Here is a 19,971-nt window from a genome sequence, read left to right as displayed (position 1 = left end):
AAAGACAAAGCAAGAAAGTGAAATAAACAACAAATACAAGAGCAAGAAAGTCTGAGATATGTGACAGCGAGAAGCGCATGAAACTTCAAGGATTTGGGATATTGTAAGGACCCACAGAGGAGTTAGGGAAATCAAATTGTAGCAATAATGCAGGCAGGAGCAGTGAATGAAGAAGAATAAGAAGATTATGCTCCCACAGTGATAGGACGAGGGTTGTTTTGATAACTGTTAACACAGCGCCTTGTTTCATCTGTCGACATTCAGGCTGGAGGGAAAAAATATGAAGCTGAGGCTGGCGAAAGTAGAGTTATTCAATAAAGGGAGATTTCTCAGAACCAGAGAACCTGAGACAAAAACAGTTTAGTCAACGCTCACAGAGGCGCAGTAGCACACACCAATTTTCCTGAAAAGATCATCTTCTCCTGTCCTGTAACCTTTTAACGGTACCATATATATATATATATATATATAGATAGATAGATAGATAGATAGATAGATAGATAGATAGATAGATAGATAGATAGATAGATAGATAGATAGATAGATAGATAGATAGATAGATAGATAGATAGATAGATAGATAGATAGATAGATAGATAGATAGATAGATAGATAGATAGATAGATAGATAGATAGATAGATAGATAGATAGATAGATAGATAGATAGATAGATAGATATTCCTTTATTTGTCCCACAATGGGGAAATTCCAATGTAACAGCAGCGTGTTACATTGGAATGCGGATAGAGAAAAAGACAGTATAAATAAACAGTAAGAGTAGGGAAAATAATAAAAGCACTACGTACCAGAGAAAAACAGTAAGAATCCACAACAACAGATAACACAAATAACACAAAATAGTAGCAGTTTTGTGTGTAAGATTCTGAAGCACTTCACATGTCATTTTTTATTTATTAATCACTTTTTTGGGGTTGGGTTGTAAAATAATTTAAACAAATAGACCTTCCCCGACCTTCTCGGTTGCCTGTGGACGGACTTTTACAAGTTTCTATGAAGGGACGGGGGTTCGATTTTCGTCAAAAATCTAAAGAATATGACTAATAGAATATTCAAAAAGAAAGAATATTCATGCACATTCTCGTGTGTCTTCTATCTCTGCTTCGCAACAATCCAAGCCAACATTACTGCAAATCTTATATTGTAATATTGTGATTTTAGCTAGCAAATGTTGGCTTCCTTGGCCAAGTTGCTTGCTAGCCAGCTAAAATAGCAAAATATTGTCACCTAGCTTCAACAAGACTACGCCCAGACTCCCGAGGCTGAGTTTCAGCAGCTAACGTTGTTGCTAGCAAAATACTATCTGAGTGGCTAACATTTGTTGATTTGTAAACCACAAACTAGTTAGTGGGATTTCAATGGTCCAAATAAAATATTGGAACACTGCGGATAGGAACGTTATTCTAAGTATGATTGTAATTTATTTTCCAGCATCCAGCAGTCTAGTGTATGTCACTTTTGGCCAATGCCCAGGATGATGGTCAATGATGCCAACGGACTGTGCAAGGAGTTCAAGCAACAGGACACTGACTGCAGTTTACTTAGTGGCCACTGGTGCAAGTATTAACAACGACTTTCAAAAAGTGACATATAGAACCTTTAAAAAGCCTAAACAATAGGTGAACTTTTAACCTTCAAAAATGCCCAAAATGTTGGGGTGGAAACAATCCAGAATGGATGTTAAGTAAAATCTCTTACGGTGTACTAAAAATTGCATGTGTTAGGAGATCATTCCCCTGCCCTTTCCACAGTGACAGCAAAGCGAAGATGCCTCTTGCATGACCACAGAAGTGTCTACTTGCCCACTGATGCAGTCCATACCTGTATTTCTCTGTCAGGTATTAGCCCAAGCTCCTCGCAGCAGTCCTTGCAGATCCTCAGGAAGATGTAGTCCTTGGTCTTTTCCTCGATCACAGCCTCATAAACTCTTTCCTTGACCCCAGGAGGCGGCTGGCTGTTGAACCCCTCACGGCCCAATGGCAGCACCAAGACTGAATTCACCTTTGTCATCACAAGTCGCCCGGCCAATGTGTCCTGAGGTAAGAAAGGATAAAACTGTTCAGGAGGGCGAGGTAGCTGACAACTTTGGGCTCCGTGTGCCACCAATAAGTAGTTAGAGTGCCTAAGAGTGAAGAGGCAAAATTCAATGTCGTAAGTAGTGCTATTGTCAATGCAACCAATCCATTTACCTCAGAGAGTGTTTCAGTGAGTTTGAAGCGTGCAAAGAGCTGTCCATTCTGGGCATACTTGGCTCCAACAGAAATGCCAGTCAGCATGAAGCTGGTGACTAGCTGGAGGTTCACTTTGATGTTAAACCTGGGGGAACAAATGGGGACATTTTGTTATACTGTGGCAGACTTCTAGCTTGAGCTTATATATCAATGTAAAAAATGACAGCAATCCTGATAATGTTTTGTGTTATGAATAAACCAGTATGCATATCATAATAGGTTTTGTTGGGACTGAAGCACATGTGTATGCTTCCTTTACTGGTGACATAGGAACTCTTCAGTCTTTTGCCACATATTCATATTTAAGTTGCTTTATATTCAAACTTTGGACAATTATTCATTTGCTCAAAGGCTACGTTCACACTGCAAACTCAGTTCAGATTTTTTGTTTGGCTGTTCACATTATTTTTTAAACGTGGCCAATATCAGATTCGAGTGTGTACAGGTCACGGTCCAGAGCTGCCCGCATGCAAAAAAGAACGTCATACGACATCACACGCAGCACACTCATGTCGTATGGAAGTAAACACTGAAGTCACTATTCACACTGAGGTGGCATTGCAAAAACAGTGGTCCAAATCAGAATTGGAAATGATCACATTCCATGTGATGTCATTAAAAAACAGATCTGAGTCACATATGAGCAAAAAAAAATCTGATTTGGGCTACTTTGGCCTGCAGTGTGCATGTAGCCGAAGAGAACTGGTCTGGACCTTCCATTTAAAAACAAAACTGTCTTGGCCATGAGCAATACCAGACCCATTCCAACCACAGACACGCCTACTGAAAATGTGTGATAACAAGTTTCTCTTAGTCCTACCACATTTTAGAGTGCAGCATGCATGCTTCAGGTTTCACCATTCTCTGAGCTTTGATTTACTATAGTGGTTCCATAATTACATGCATAAAATTCCCTGATGTTGGCAGAACATTAAAAATCAGCTGTACACTGTTAAGGTGAATATAGATTTGTGACATAACTTGTTGGTATGTTTATGATCTGCACAAGCATTTTTTGTGGTTAAATATGATTCAAATGGGATCCAAAGAAAATCACCAAGAGTTACTTAATAGCCTTACAAAGCCTATACAATTTAAAGTCACCTAAATAAATCACTGTCAGCGAAGAACCTACAAAAGCAGCCAAAGTATTTTTAACATGTCGGTCCTTCAAAGAAAACATTGGCACAAAGCTTATCCGTGAACGTATTTTGTGGAAAACTGAAGCACTTTGGAAAAATACTCAGTTCAGTTCCAGATTGATTAAGATTGTCTCTTTGGTTTCTGTCTGATCTGAAATGATGAAATGGGAAGCAATACTGGTGATGAACTCAGATGGATGACTGGCATACGCAGATAAATGAAAATATTCTTTATTTATCTGCAAATCAATGGTGTTATACAACCAAAGGGACTCTTGAGGGTCCTTGTTATGGTTTTGCGTCAGCCTTCTGGCTGTACTCTCAGAGAGGGAAACATTTAGACAAACACACACAGCAAGGCACTCTTGGTTCTCCATGACTCACTCCATGTTCCCTTTAATAATCAGGTGAAGCCTCTTGACCTCCTGATAACAGACTGTCAAATAGGAAGATGTCACTCTCATCAAGCACAAAAAAAATCTGAGTGAGATTATTCAGAGAGATTCAAACAGAGAGAAGTATTTAAATTATAATTTGCATTTAAATGACTGAAATAACCTTCTAACAACAGTACTGTGTTCTAGGGGATCTGCCAAAGCCAGGGAATCCACACTTAACCTGAAATCTCCTGCTGAAAATCAGTCAGCCATGAAAAGCATAAAAACCTGCCAGAACATGATTTAACAGCCAGAGAGATTATTCATATGCACACTGGAAATGTAGGAGACTTAAAGAAAATGTCATATAGGAGGTAATATCAGAAAGGAATCCATAATTCAATTCCTTACCAAGTCAAATGACACTGAGAGAGATCAAACTAAGACATTGGGTCTTTGGTGGGGGAGGGTCCATGTTTCTGCTATCAATGAATATAGGATTAAGAATTTCCTGTGATTTCACCTGTAATCAGGAGTATGCTTAGTTAAAACTAGTGGAGCAGCAGATAGGGATTAAAAAAAAAGGAAAGGTTTGTGTCCATTCTAGAGGAAGAAACTTTTCTTCACCTACCTCTGAGGAAGCTTTTGAGACATATCTTGTTAAATGGCCCTGGAACTGAGAGTCAAGCTGTGTGTGAGATACACACTCTCACACGCAGCAAATTCAAAATGTAGGTCAAGCCTGACACCTTGTGGTGGGTTGACGTTTCATTCGATTTTTTTTTTTTTTTTACACCACTCAACCTCAGACAAGGTCAGATTACATATAATCAATATATAAATCAATTACATTGATATTTTACAAATATATTGAAAAGAAAACCATCACAACCAACACCAGCTGTTGAATGGTTTTTGTGACAAGTAAGGCAAGACAAACACAACAAGAAGTTGTTTACAATTTAGAAAAAATACCTGGTATGACATTCTTTATATTATCTATTCATTTTTACTGATGCACTTGAAATTTAGTTTTATTATCTTTCAGTGGAGGTGGTTGAGAGTAGCTTACAAAAGGATTTCAGCGTAGGTTCATCAACAGGGTTGGCCCCAGCATTAATGACTGCTGTCAATGCTTCAGAATGGTAGAACAGCGAGGCTATGGTTTTAAATTAGAGTAATTTGTAGGACATATGAAGATATACATATCTGATCTGAATTTTGAGGAACAGCACAATCATATTTACAACAGTATAATTCATTAAAAAAAATTAAAAAAAAACACACTGATATACTATGCCAGGGTTGGAAAAGTCCTGTATTTGTGTTTATCAGTGGAGAATTAGAATCTGGTAGGCTTACCTACCAGACAACATGTAAGCAGTAGCACACAGCTGGCAAATTCCTTTGATAGAATTATTTAAATCCTATACCTCAGTTACACCAGTGTTCACGTGCTTCCGCAACTGAAGGCATTCCAAACCAGATTTTTTTCCCCCATATATTAATGCCATCTTTACAGCGATAATATTTAATAATTTTGCATTACAACTTTCTATAAACACCAGAGCTATTTTTTTCCCTTTGGGTTGTGTACTTACAGTATCCCAAATGTTTTTAACAATGTTCAAACCCAGAGAAATCCCTAATCTTATTCAGCCTGTCAATGGTGCCATATCCCCTTTGCGCATGTATCAGCTTGTTGTCTACTGGAAGCTGTCCTGGATTGATTTCTTTATGCAGTTTTTGTACGATATACTTTTTAGATCTGGGTTGTTTTCAATTATATAGCTTAATCAGATAAAGGATTTTAATAATTAGACGTCTGGATCTTAACTTATCAGACAAACAAGCTAACATTAGCAGCAGCTCTGCTCTCTTCTGGGACGTCAACAAACTTTGTCTTTTGTTTTGATGTGAGAGACCCCCTAGCAGCAGAAATTAGAGTGTATGTTTAACACTGACTTATCACAGATATACTGTGTATGTTAGCCCACGTGCAAAAAAAATCTAAGTATACTACATTTTGTTGTATTTGTGTCTTCTTGTTAAATTCTCAAATATCAGTATTGTTCAAGCTTTATTGTTCAGCTCAGAATTGATGTACTAATAATAAGTAATTGATAACTTACTTTACTGCCCCAGTAAGAAGAAACCATGAACACTTGAATACTCACTTGCTAACTTCCTTATATTGTGCAATCTCCTCTATGTAGAGCAGGTCATGCAGCCGGGCCTGGTAGTTGTCTTTGGTCAGAGTCTTGTCCAGGACTGACTGGGTGAAGAGCTGGTCAGCTGACAGAGGAATCTGATAGCGGGAAAGTAGGCTGCGCTCCAACTCGGCCATCGTTTCATTAGGAGTGAATTCTACGATGGTCTTACAGGAAGAGTCCCAGCGCTTTGCAGTCATCAAGAGCTGCTGCCTAGCTGCCATCAGGTGCTCTAGGTCTGAGAACAAAAGGACAAGAGTGTGGTTGAAACGATTCATTACTGTAAGTGCTGATAAAAGATCTAAGTGCTGGTAAAATAACCATCTTCTTAATATTTAAAAACCTAAAACACTACAAAATAAAACAAGCAAAAAAGCATACCCATTCAAACATGATTAGAAAACAATCTATAACGTGACACTAATGTTAAACAGTGTAATAGATGCCTGAATAGATTCAACCATTCACTTCTTTATAACATTTTATATACACTGATGTAACTTGTGAAAGACCTCAAGATGACCTTCTTGCAATTAGCATACCTTCAATGGAGGCAGCATCCACCATGATTCGCTGCATCAGCACAGGTTCTGAGCCAAAGTCAAAGACAACCGTCTGTCGGAAGGTACCGAAGATTTCTGTGCTGAAGCCCACTGCTACCTTGTAGAGACAGTGGTCAAGGCCATTGTCTGCTGCCACTGTCAAAATAGCAACAAACAAAGTTTAATAGAACAGAATCAACTTTATTGTCACATATACATTCATACACAGCACAACGTATAGTGAAATTTGTCTACATTTCTAATCTTATTTGTATACATTTAACAATAGAAAAAAACAAAAGAGATCTAACTTTAACCATAATTAAGATAAAAGGAAACTAAGGAATAACACTGGTTGCATTTTACACTTGCCTGCGAATGTGAAAAAAAAAAAGAATTACTAAACACCAAAAAAAAACAAGTCAGATGTCAAAATGTGAAAATTAAACTGTCCTGTAATTAACTTATTCACTTAAATTTGTCTGGGGTCTGCAGCTATTGTGAACAGTACAAAATATGGCCAAAGTTAAACAAGTTTGTTCAGCACAAAAAGAAAGAGCTCAAAACAGAATCACAAAAAATATTCCAGCTAGTCAATAAATATGAATATATGACATACCTGCTGTCTCCTCTCCTGGAGTCCACTCTTGGCAGCCTTTGGGGAGGGCTTGTAGCCGCTCCCCAGCTGACACACCTGTGATGAAAAAGTGTGGTCTGTGGGCATCATAGAGCAGGGCGATGCGGTACAGCTTTCTAGCAGGCTAGAATGAGACAGAGATAAGAAGATATTTAGGACATTCACATAATCAAAAGATGATTTGAACCAGTGCAGAGTACTGCCTTATTTTTTAGTGTCATACTGATCTGGTTAGACAAAGAAAGTGTTTGAATATGTACACATGATCGGTATTTAACATTTCATCCTACCTTGCACAACAAGGAGAAGGTCCAGGAGTGGGAGGACTTTTTGGTGGTGACGGTGACAGAGAGGCCGGAGCTGGTTTCTACATTCACTCCTTCTAAGTAGTCACTTAGCTAGAGAAACAAAAACAAACATGTTTAGACACAATGTATTGCTGCAAATGTATTTAGAAATAGTACTAGTAGTCTGTCAAAAACTGGTGAAACATAAGTTCACTGCTACACAAAATATAAATGAATGCAACTGTTGAAGAAGTTAACCTGTGTCAAATACTGTATGCTATAAAACAGTCAGAGCCAGCTACAATGTAGGGCTTTATAGTGCTTACAAGGCTCTAGATTAACTTTTACCGTTAGGAGCACTGGTGGTCTATGCTGAAAATGTTAGGAGCACCAGCACAACATTTAGAAGCACCAGTTAAATCAACATGCAACGCAACACATTCATATTTAGTCTAAACTGTATTACTGATAAATTCTTTGGTAACAGATACATACGTATATATACACATACACAGTCTGTATGGAAAATGGGGAAAAAAGTCACAGTCTACGGGATTTCACTCTACAGAGGCGAAAGTGACAGCTTTTAAACCCAATCATTGCGCTTTACAGTAAACACTAGTCAATGTTTCATTTGTGCATACAAAAGTTGTCTTGTACAAGGGTATGGGTTCTGCCCCCATATAAATAAAATAATTAAGTCAGAACACAGTATCATATGCACATTTGTGTTTGGCTGGCACTATATTTTGGCTGTTTTCTGTCTATGGAGCCACTTTTGACATTGCATGCACTAACCACTTTCTCTGGGGAGAGCGAGTTCATCCACTTCTCGATCAGAGTCTCCATGTAGTTCTCGGTGAAGTGTTTGCTCTCCTGCTGCTGTTTGAGGCGGATGAGGCGTGACGCATAGCGCTTCTGCCACTCCATCAGCTCCTCCTGGGAGTGGGCTGACGTACACTGGGCCCCGTACCGACACAGACCCTGCTCCAAGTACCTGCAGCAAAGACAAACTGTGTGCTGAACTGACGCTAAAACAAGTAGCAAATAAATCGATTATTCAATAAAAAATTAAAAAAAATATCCATGACAATTTCAATTAATTGTTTTATGTCATAAAATCACCAAGGATACCCCAGATTTGCTGCATTTCTTTGTTTCATACTAACGTAAATTTAGAAAAGGCAAAGACAAGCTTGACATAGCAGCACACCAACAGATCTGTATAACCCAGGTAGCAGTAAACTCAAGCTCAAAGAAACTTCAAGTCCGAGAAAGTTCACAGGATTAATTCTAAGGCTAATCAGATTTGTTGGTATCCTTCTACACAAATATGCAGGATGTATACTAATGTTTGTAAAGAGATTCCTTCAGTGTGAAGAGAGATACACTTTAAATTTCTGGCAATTATCTACTGTGATTCATAATTCTATATCCTTCAGTGTAACTGCATAAAAAAGATGAAAGCTGTATTAGTCACTTCACAATATGCCTGTTGTTGATGTCTTTCACATTTAGAACATGGATATGGATTCATAACTTTCCGCTGCAATATTCTAGATGGAAGCAAAATGTTTAATTACTCAAACCTGTGTACAAACAGTTTACACTACCTTTTACAGAGGGTGTACTCCTCACTGCTGGTGACTCCTCGGGGAGGAGGCCGGAACTGCCAGCCATCTTGGACCTCTGTCAATACACACAGCCAAGTGGTCAATAGGACATTGAGCCAAAGCCTTCAAAAACATTATAAGATGGGCTTCAGCCAGCTTGTAACGCTCAAGCTGTCAACTGGCTGAGTAAAGACTTTTTTATACATAAATAATAGCCAAAGACCTTTAATACATGTGGATTTTTGGTACCAAACACATTGTCATTCCTTTTTTTTTAAGCTGAAAGAAGAATTGAAAACGAGTCATGTTACAGATTTGCTCACCTTCCTCCTGGTCATCTGTGTATTCTGGTGCCATCTCCCTATTTATAGCCTTACAGAGACAAAGATTGGGTGGGGTGGGGGGCAGAAAGTTTATTATTATTATGTCAACTACTAACATAGCCATACAAGTAGTTGATCACAGGACTTATTACAGACAAATGAGTAATAAATCCACAACAGCTACCAGCTAGGCAGAGGAGCACAGAATAATTACGTTAGTGTTGGAATTAGGCCATTAGTCATCTTTATGACTCTCACCTGCGAGCATTAAACCATCAGCTGTAAAACCAACAAGCACCAAAAAGCATGAAGAAGAGGACAGAAAGCACAACAGTAAGGTTTGCAGCCCTGAAAATAGAGGCACTTACCTCGATTTCTGAGAAAAGCATTTTTAATCTGGTCAGGTCTTTTGCAACAATGCCATTCTGTGAAAGGAGGAAAACAGAGCTTCATTACAACAACATACTGCAATAAGTGCTCTCAGTACATGTTTATCATAACTATAAAATGAATAAACTAGCACATTTTTCTTGGAATCAAATTTGTCATGCCATTTCCAAATATCTCCAGGCAAGATTTAAATCCATAACCGTCCCAAAAGCTGCACTGCACAAGTGTGAATGTTTGCAGCTCCAAACTGTGAGAGACGTCAACTGAAAAGTCGTACATTCATCAAACAATACCTTTTGGGTCATGCATTATCTAGATGGAGTGCTTACAGTTTATATGTGTGTTTATATGTTTAATTTGTCATGTCAGTGGGTGGATTTCCTGCCAGTAATTATGCCTGACACCAGAAATTAATAGGGATGCACAATATAGATTTTTTTTCCCATCACAACTTAATTAATAAGATAATTTGTCAGCTCTGACAATTATCAAGCATCCCTTCTTAAAAGGTGTCCTTGGTGATTAGTAAGGCATTTTCTTGTGCAGGGGCATTTTATGATTTCAAAATTCCTTAATATCAAGGCTTTGGTTAAGAAAAGACCATAATAAAGATGTTTAGCTGCCCTCTGACACTCAGGCCTAGCCAACAGCATTGTCCCCACTTGCATAAAATGTTGAATAACCTTGGGGCCAAACTCAACCTTTGAATGCATGCTGTTTCTGTGTTTGAGTCAGTGTGTGTGTCTGTGTGTTTCAGTGGCCAGGAAGTGGTTGCAAACAGGAGAAGACCAGAACTGGAGTAGGAACCTTGGCAGCAAAAAGCATGCTGATGTATGAAAACAGCAGTTAGGATTAGCAAAGGGAGGAAGAAGTGAGACGGTAGAAAAAGTGGAAAAAAGTACAACAAAGAGGGGCCCCTTTGTCTGTCTGTTACATCCAGAAAGTAACAGAGGGTTAAAGGTAGAGCACTACCCCTCACTTAATCTTAGACATTTACTATTAAGTTAGCCTTTCTATTAATACAAATTTTTTTGTTCACCAAATGTGGTACATGAACTGTTTGGATTGTAATTAGTTTTTTATAGGCCATATGTTTCTTCTATGCGTGACCTATTTGCCGAAGCAACCATATCTCTGTGAACACATTTTGATGACAGGTAAACATCTATTGTGATTCTTATGCACCAATGCACCAAGACAAATTTCTCGTATGTGTAAACTTACTTGGCAATAAACCCGATTCTGATTCTATTGCAAAGGATCTTCCAAAGTTTCTCTGTGAGCAACAAGACTATTTTAATCATTAAACACACTGAATCTGATATTACTGTAACATCTCAGATCACTGTGAAAGTCAGTTAGGTTAATTAACATTCAACATTTAAACCAGTCCCATGCCCTCAAAATGTCCAGTGAGATTTTCCCCTCTTTTTGGGTTTGAAAATCTGACCTCAACGGGCATAATATCTAAGCCTTACATGCACTTTGGCATAACATTCTAATTATAGTGGATGTGTAGGCTGACTGTCTGTGTGAATATATTATATACATTGTTCAATAATCATACCATTGGCTCTCCATACAAGGCTTTGGAGAGGATGCTGACCACCTCTTGCAAGCTGCTATCCAACAGCATGGAGCGCAAGCTGGCCTGTAGCGAACCATCTCCCCTGGCAATCTCTTCTGCTAGGACTAGGACGGGATGAACAAAGAGGCAACAGGTAGGGAGAGAAATAATTCAGTACATTCAGTTAGGTTTCTTCCAATATATGTAATAAGTCATTTCCAAGTCTGTTCCCTAGAACATTGTAGTTTTGTGTGAATACAAGGAAAATGTGAAATGTGAATCGTAAATATTTTATTTTAGCTGATCGTGAGTATATTTTAGCACACCCTAATGCTACATCAGGCTTACCACAGTTTGGAAACCCATGTCAACACTTGACCCTAGACATTACCTGGCTTTTGACCAAAAATGACTGACCCCAACATTTATTTGTTTTCAACTCTAACCTGTAGTAATGACATCACAATAGACACAAAGCAAACAGCTTGGATTCTGCAAAGACAGCAGCCCAAAGATTTCTGCTTCTGCTACACTGAGACCTGGGTATGTTACAACTTGGTGCTTCCAACAAAGTGTGTTGACCCTGCCAGCACACTCTGTCTGTCACTTGGTATAAAAAAAAAAAAAAAACAACAGTATACAGTATCGGCAGATGGTTCCAATTTGAATTGCTACTCACCATGTTTGCAGTCTTCATCTGCTTCATCATAGTTTTTCTGTTGGCAGAAGGAGAAGAAAAGTAGAAAAGTGGTAGCCATAACAAATGGGAATACTTTGTGTCTGAGGGTCAGAGCTTCACATAAGCTCTAAGAATGGCTATCTTTGCCTCACAGCGGAGTCCCTCACACTATCATTATAGGACTTAAGAAGTTTCCATAATCTTAGGGCTTAGGTAACTGGTGTAATTTTAGTGCTGTGGGAAAATAACATAACAGTACTATGAAGGGCAAAAGTAGGTTTTATTGTTTCTTATTTCTAACCTTTTTTTTGTGGTAATTTACCCAGTGATTAAAAGTACACCTGTGGATTTTAAGCACAATAATCTGCCTACATAATATCAGTGTAATGTATTTATTTAGGGATAGGAGAAAATTCTATTCTATTTGGTGATTTAATGGTTAAGATTCTCAGAAAGGAAGGTATCTCTCCCTCACCCTGGCATTACTGTGACATATTGGGATAATAAAAATGTAAAGAATTTGGGGGCACAAAGCAAGTTGGTAGGAGGGAAGACAGTGATCAACTTAGACTATAGGTTGCATGTGTTAGGGCAGCAACTATGCTTAGGCAACCACTGTCCTTACCAACTGCAGGAAGGCAGCAATTCGGTAGAGCAGGACACGGCTGCGGAGGGGTCCGGTGGCCACAACAAAGGATGGAGGGCTCGGCGGGACAGGGGCACCGGAAGATTGGGCTTGGGGTGCAAGGACCACCAGGGCGTCCGTGCTGTGGCTGACTGCCGCCTCGTACTCCCGCCTGACTAACGATCTGCTGGCTTCTTCACATGACTTCTCCGCTCTCCTGTCCGCCATGACTCAGGGACAAAACGTCTGGAAGCCAAAAAAGACAAGAGGAAAGACATAATGTGATCATTTCCGAAGCAGGGTTGGGCAATAGGAGATATATTTTCTCATCTTAACTGCCACTTAACTAAAGTGACAAAATTTGGCTATAGGCAAAGGTATTGGGTGAAGGCTTGCAAATCTGCAGTATAGCAATGTATTAGAATCCCTTTAAATGGAAGATATATCCATGATGCCCTTTTACAACAGTGATTGTTTTAACTGACTGAAAACTAAAAAGGTACATCCATTCTTAGACACCTCTTAATTTGGCTATATTAAAAACATATTAATGTTAGTGTGTATCCAGATAGTTTGTTACCTCAAGCATGCTCATAAGCTGTATGTTAGGTTCTAGTCTAAGAGAGGACATGCAAAAAGGGAAAATTGTGTGACCATCATACTATTTGTAATTACATATCAGGTTGTACTCTTGGTGAAACACATCCTTATTTGTTTGTTACACTGTCCAACTTGACATTTAACAGTAAGTTTATAACATCATTTTAAATATGAAATACTACATTGTGTAATTTTTGTAAACTGTATTTTTTTTTTTTTTTTTTTGGATGACCTGTAAGCGTTTATACAGGTTTAGAGCAGCTTATCCTACAGTCTGCAGTGGGCTATGTAGAACAAAAAAACATTTTAATGTCATCATACTTAAGTCTTTGATCATGAAAGGGTTTTCTTGGCCCCACAAAATGATACAATATGCACAAATCAGAATGCATGAATGAATGCAGCCGCAGAACGTTTTATTTGTTATTGTACAAACTAAAACATAGTAAAAACAGAACTTAAAAATTAAAAAGATATGCCAATACTATGAAAAACTCATATCGTACAGAACAAATTCAAACCAGGGTACCAGTTTATCCTGTATATCGCCCAGCATTAATATGAACCTATAATTTCTAAATTTCCCCCAGCAGAGCAAGAGTGTAAAATACTGAGAGAAGGGGAGGCCAGAAAAATACAGAGAGGACTCTATTTCTATCTTGGGAGTCGTGGATCATTTGTTGACACTTGCTCTCCCAGTTTAAAACGTCACAAGTTGTACAGCTGACAGCCAAACTCCTTTCTTCCACTCCACTCCAAATAATATAAATTCACAGATGTTCAAAAGTAAATTATATATGGAATATGTCAGGGCCATGGAGGTACAGCAAGACATGTTTCCCTCCATGCAAGAGCAAGAAATGACTTAGACTCAACATGCAATGCAAGTCAAAATGGTTCTTGTGTTATATATAGTACATCTGAAAGTTTTAATGTCATAAACAAACCTTACTGCCATCCCAAATGCCACCAGTCACTTTAGCGTAAACGTCACTCTGAGACTTAAAACGAAAGTCACTATATGAGTCAGCCAGAACCAAGTCAGACTTGCGTCAAATATCATTTGTTAATACTTCTTCAGAGTCCCTGCAGAACATTTAGGAAACAAGATGAGAAAGGGATTTTCCCCCTAGCTTGACTTCTGGGCAGCAACTTACTAGTTATTTCATCTGTACAATTTTTCCTTTATAAAATTTACCCAACATTATCCAATATTATGTTATTAATCATTTTGTATCTAAAACCAAACACAATGCCCACTCAAAATATTTTAAGGATAAAAACACAGAATTGTTCTAGCTTTTCAAATCTGACAATCTGCAGCATTTCCGTCTTATACTGTAAATTAAATATCTTTGGGATAGCAATTTAGAGACTTTATATTCAGTTCTGAGAAACATTCCTTGTTTTTAAAACCAAAAAAAATAATAATAATGTTTTGTGGGTGGTAGAATGCAATGTGGATGTCTGCTTACCAAGAATCATGTCCTCATGTGGTTGTTCTGTATCATAAATCAACAGGAAGAGAGGATGAGCCTTCTAAGAGTGGCTCCTACATACCTTATATGCTGGGCCCCTGCTCACACAGTGTACATTAAAATACATCACCTATCTGGCAAATCAGTGGTCATATGAGAAGCCTTAAGCATAATGTCAGACATACTTTTTTTTTTATAATCTCAAATTCCAAAGATTACAACAGTGGAGTCAACTGTCTGGCATCATCTGACTGCTTAGACTAAGGGCATCATCAGAATTGATAATGCAGAATATCATGGCTTTATTGAATCTAGACAGTACAATGTGCTGGACAGTATAAAGAAAGAAATGGGTGTGACACTTCATAGCCATAGAGCCACGGTCAACTCCAACTATGTGCCAATGGGAACACATGCTAAATCTCTACTTCGGACTGAAATTTAGAGCATCTAGTTTACGCTCCATACTGCCTCTATAGTTGGGATAATGGATCCTCACATGCACCGATGAGACTGGTAAACAATATGCTATACTTAGTGACATGTACAGTCAATCAACTACTGTCAAAACAGAGCAAAGGCAGGATGTGTAAAGGCTTGGCTAAAGACATCAGACACATATCATTCTCAAGCAGGTAGTCAATCACAACATGTTTTGACAATGTTTGCAGAGCCAACAACTATGTTGGACCAGCAGCATCCTCTGGAGTGCACCTGCCGTCAACTTCTTTTAATTATAGCTCTGTGTAAGTGGTTTTTTTTGTTTGTTTTTTTTCAAATAAGTGTGTGTCAGTAATAAATGTACATACACACACACTTGTATTCAATGACATGAGGTAATAGTCTTGTGTTCTGTGTGGATGAGGAGGCTGTGTGTGGTAGTAGGTGGTGGTGGGAGGATACAAAAAATTGCTACTTTAGTGCACATTAAGGTATAAGGGATTAATTTGTTTCCTAGAAAACCATGCGATTATCTCTGTTTTTTACCCATCGGAATACAGTTACAACACACAGTCAAGAGACAAGCCTCCACTGAAAATCAACCTTACAGAAAGTCAATAATTGCAGTATGTCTGGGAATTTGTATCCCACAATAACCACGATTACTTCTAAGCCATTAAGGACCAGAAAGTATTTTGAAGTTCATATATGTAAGATTCTAAGCATAAGAATGTGCAACAAAAAAGTATGCCCCAAAGTGTTAAATATGTAGTATCTTTATTTCCTAAGTCCTGAAGCAGTCCTAAATAGGTGTGTGGAGGAATCCAGCCTACTAAGCATCACACATGGTCTCTTGTTCAGTAGTTACTGCAGAAACCTGTGTTCACCCTTTCATACCGAAGGCAAGCAATGTCTGACCCATGTTAAACCCTGGTTGAAAGACGGATCATGAAGCCCGGCCAAAAAACATTTGATAACCAATAAGCAGGTTTATCCCAGGTCACTGGTTTGGTCTGAAAGGGGAAGGCTTTCCCCTTTTCTCTTAATACTGAGCTTTGGGAAAACGCAACATTTCATGAATGCCTAGCCAAACAACAAAAAAGCAGCAGGGCAGCAGCCTGACAATCTCAACCTCATTCTGAGATTACAAGAAGCAACGTTCCCTCCTTAACGCCAACCAGATCAGGATGGGATGGTACACCATGACCTGCTGGGGAACACCAGGGCATCAAAAGCTCAACCTTGGCCGATAGCCTAGAAACTTTTGGTCCTATTTTCACCTTACTGGTTTTATCAAATGCATTGCAGCTTATCTCAGGCTGGCACAAAAACACATTTTATCACAAAAATACTGCCCAAAAAGCCCTGTTGTAGTTTATGTGCATTATGTGCAAATATGTCTAACAAAACAAACTTCTGGTTGCTGATTAAAATTCCACAACAATTAGCTGATGCTGAATTTCCACCCGAGCCCTCACCACACCATCTTTTGATTATGGCTCAAAAACAGGGAAATTATGGCCTATGGCCCAGTAATTTGGGGTAAATTTGTGACAGCTAGTCCATGAAAGTGAGACATCAGACAACTACTATATTTTAAAGCAGCATTGACAGTATAAAGAAAACACCAAACAGATTAGGTCACATCCTGAAAGAAAACTGGCTTTTATGTATCATAACTGACTGCGAGAAGAGGGAAAAAAATGAGTACATCTGCCACTTTGGATTAATTTTGCAATAAAGAGCATATTAACCCTGCAGTAACTGTTTCAGATAGTTACTTCTTGAATACTCAGCAACAGGCAACTATGCTTGCAACAGCTGCTCTAGTCCAACTGCCAGTGCCTGAGTCAGCCTGTTCTTGTCTCTTAGGACTATAGCATACAGGCAAAAATCTAATGCACAGTACATGTTGGGTGCACACATGACACAGACTAAATCTGTAGTTGTTGGTGTAGGTTTTAACTGCTTTGATTCCACTCATAATTAACACTGAGACCAACAAAAATGAAATACAATATTTGCACTAAATGCAATGTATTTTTCCCACCTGAAATCCACAGGCACTACATGAGTTTGTACAAACTGAGCATAAATAAACTGAGCGTGGTGCATGTCCTAAGCAGGGACTGCTTTCATGTACGGTATCTGATGAAATATTACTGCTCTTCCACCATAATCTCATCTTTTACCCCCAAGAAAAAAGTGAACAGCTCACTTCCTCTAAAATTTCAAACCTTCAGACGAGGAACGATACTATATGTTTTGGGCTGCGTAACAATGTATGCTTGTATACTATGTACATATGGCAACTAGCCAAATATGACGAACAATGTTGCAGCGCCCATCATACCCTGAGGTAACATATAGCTCCTCTAAAGCACCTTAAACAAGAAAAACCATCCCAACAAGACAGATTCAATTTAATTAAGGGATGTGCATTTAGACTGAACTTGATTGGTGTCAAACCTGAAACATAAACACTACATAGAGGGGATCTTAGACTCAGACTATACATTTTACAACATTAAAAGGACAACATATAATCATCATAATTCAAATAGCAATTGGTGTATGGTATGTGTGGCATGCAAAATAAGGGTTGAAAGTTGCTTGGGCCAGCAGACAAGGTCTGTTGCTGTGAAATAGAAAAGATAGTCAAAGATGAATCAAACATATGACTAATCTTACCACAGCACTTATCACAATTAAGATAGGTTACTAAAACCGATGCAGCGTTTTACACCCCTAGTTGTAACAGGCGGAATAGCTGTTACCTAATGTTGGTGCTTGCAAGCCAGCCACTTTTATAGGGGGCAACAACAACTAGTTTGGCGGGATACGGTGGAAGGACGGACACCTGACTTGTTTTTAGTGTCCAGTCGTGGGATCCCACTACACAGGCTACAGCTTCGACTGCTGTACAGTGGAGGAGAAAGCTCATTTTATAGCTGGGGATAGCTGTAGAAGAACATCGACTGCTTTCATCCTCACATAACGTTATTTGGCTTGACAGTATCGCTAGCAGCAATGTGTAGAAAACACGGCTATAAAACTTGGAAATTCCTCGGACCCCAATTAGTAGATAACAAGAGAGCATACAATAATAAACAAAAACGTTGGGGACGACTTGTTTCGTCTTTCAGCATGTAGTTATAGCTGTTGTTTGTCGGGTAAACTTGTCATGGCTGTTGCAAGTCAGAGCGATGACGGCAGCGTCACAAAGCCCTGAAAAATGTCCCCACAGTGGTTAACTTAGCGTTCAGGTTTACACAGAGTACACAGTGGTGCCACTAACCAGAGTATGCGTAGCTAACTGTTAGCTTGCTAGCCAAAACACGGCCTTTCTTGGCACCAAACTGGCGAGCTCACAACAAGAATAGCTGGCTGGTTTGTTAATGTTAGCAAGCATGCTAGCATGCTAGCTACCTAGCTAGCTAGCTAGGTTCGCTGAAACAAAACGGGTTCGGGCCTGTAATTTTGCCACGGCGTTTGGGCGCATATAATAGATGTGACATTGTGTTGTTATTCGTGCATGAACTCAAAGCATTCGTTATTATCCTAATGATTTATGGGGAGAATTCATGGCAGTGGCTTGGCGATTGAAAAGACAACTGAAAGGGCTGAAAATGGGAAGTCAACACTTACCTAGCTTTACTTTCTACGCCATCTTGGATCCACTTGTCAGACCATCGCAAAGCATAGTGGGATGTACTGATCTGAAGGTTGAGAGAGAGGACTGGTGTGTGTGTGAGTGTGTGTGGCCTCTGATGGCAAGGATATGCCTTGTCAAAAAGCGTTTTTCTTAAAATGCCGTTGATTTTAAATCTTTTCAGCCATATCATTTGGGGATTACTATTTATTGTACGTCCCAATTAAATTACTCTTGAATTTAAGAAAGAAAAAAAAATAGAGGTTAAAATGTGACATTTTAGATGTGGCCACTTTCTCTACAACTGGGAAAATTAAAAAAAGTCACTTAAACGGTACATTTTACTTGTTTATTTGGATAAAAGGCATAAAAAACACAATGTGACATTAAGTTCTGAACACACATTTGCAGCACAACTACTTTGTCTTATGTTGGCATGAGAACTTAAAAAATTGCACATCATGTTCTTTGTTTCCAAAACCTATTTCAAAAATATGTTGATATATGTATAATGTCAGATATGTTTGTAATCAGGGGATTCCCATCCGTCCAATCATCATCAGGGATAATAAACTATGTAGGATGCCGCCAGCAGTTTGAGTTTGTCTCTTAGTACAACAGAAGAGTTTCTGGTAGAGCCACTCGAGATCTGAGGCTGACATTGCACCAAATGCTCCACACAACAGCAAAAGAGCCAAAATGCATACTTTTTACCTAATCTAGAGTGTGTTATTATTTGCACCTGCACAGTCATAATGCCTACTGTGAAAAAGACAATATAGCCTGAGAAAAATGATCAAAAGCAGTTATATAGAAATGTTCACAATTATTAAATCGCTGTAAATTAAAAAGACTTAGCTAGGTGGTCCTTCCTCCTTCTCTCTCTAATGTGGCACACTTATATTCATTCGTAAATATTTTTTCTCCACACTTGATCAAACGATAAACACATTTTTATGGTGTAATAAACAAGCATGTATCAAGAGAACAGTCCTCCAACTCCACAGATCAGAAGGAGACCTGGAATTGCCAAATTTTCAGCCATATTACTGGGCCTGCAACATCAACAAATTTATTTTCTGGAACAGTAAAATAACATGGGACGAACACCCCCAAAGGGCTCTAATGGAAATTTCCTCTTCTTGTATCTCATTTTGT

The 19,971-nt window shown here is 38.7% G+C and overlaps 1 protein-coding gene across 1 annotated transcript in view; it reads right to left on the bottom strand.

Moving 5' to 3' along the window:
- helz (helicase with zinc finger) overlaps positions 1-18,916 on the bottom strand; it is a 55,400-nt gene extending 36,484 nt beyond the window's left edge. Inside the window, exons 1-14 of the mRNA XM_051383985.1 lie at positions 18,810-18,916; positions 12,643-12,888; positions 12,018-12,054; positions 11,339-11,463; positions 9,750-9,806; positions 9,382-9,430; positions 9,059-9,134; positions 8,244-8,442; positions 7,449-7,556; positions 7,141-7,282; positions 6,522-6,677; positions 5,947-6,217; positions 2,209-2,335; positions 1,841-2,053 (exon numbers count right to left, since the gene is read on the bottom strand). Coding sequence (XP_051239945.1) covers positions 1,841-2,053; positions 2,209-2,335; positions 5,947-6,217; positions 6,522-6,677; positions 7,141-7,282; positions 7,449-7,556; positions 8,244-8,442; positions 9,059-9,134; positions 9,382-9,430; positions 9,750-9,806; positions 11,339-11,463; positions 12,018-12,054; positions 12,643-12,870 — 1,788 coding nt within the window. The 5' untranslated portion in view covers positions 12,871-12,888; positions 18,810-18,916. The remainder of the gene's footprint in view (positions 1-1,840; positions 2,054-2,208; positions 2,336-5,946; positions 6,218-6,521; positions 6,678-7,140; positions 7,283-7,448; positions 7,557-8,243; positions 8,443-9,058; positions 9,135-9,381; positions 9,431-9,749; positions 9,807-11,338; positions 11,464-12,017; positions 12,055-12,642; positions 12,889-18,809) is intronic.
- Between the last annotated feature and the right edge of the window lie 1,055 nt (positions 18,917-19,971).

Source organism: Dicentrarchus labrax, unplaced genomic scaffold (assembly GCF_905237075.1).
Source record: "Dicentrarchus labrax unplaced genomic scaffold, dlabrax2021, whole genome shotgun sequence".
Lineage (NCBI taxonomy): Eukaryota > Metazoa > Chordata > Actinopteri > Moronidae > Dicentrarchus > Dicentrarchus labrax.
This window is presented reverse-complemented; position numbering and strand designations above follow the sequence as displayed.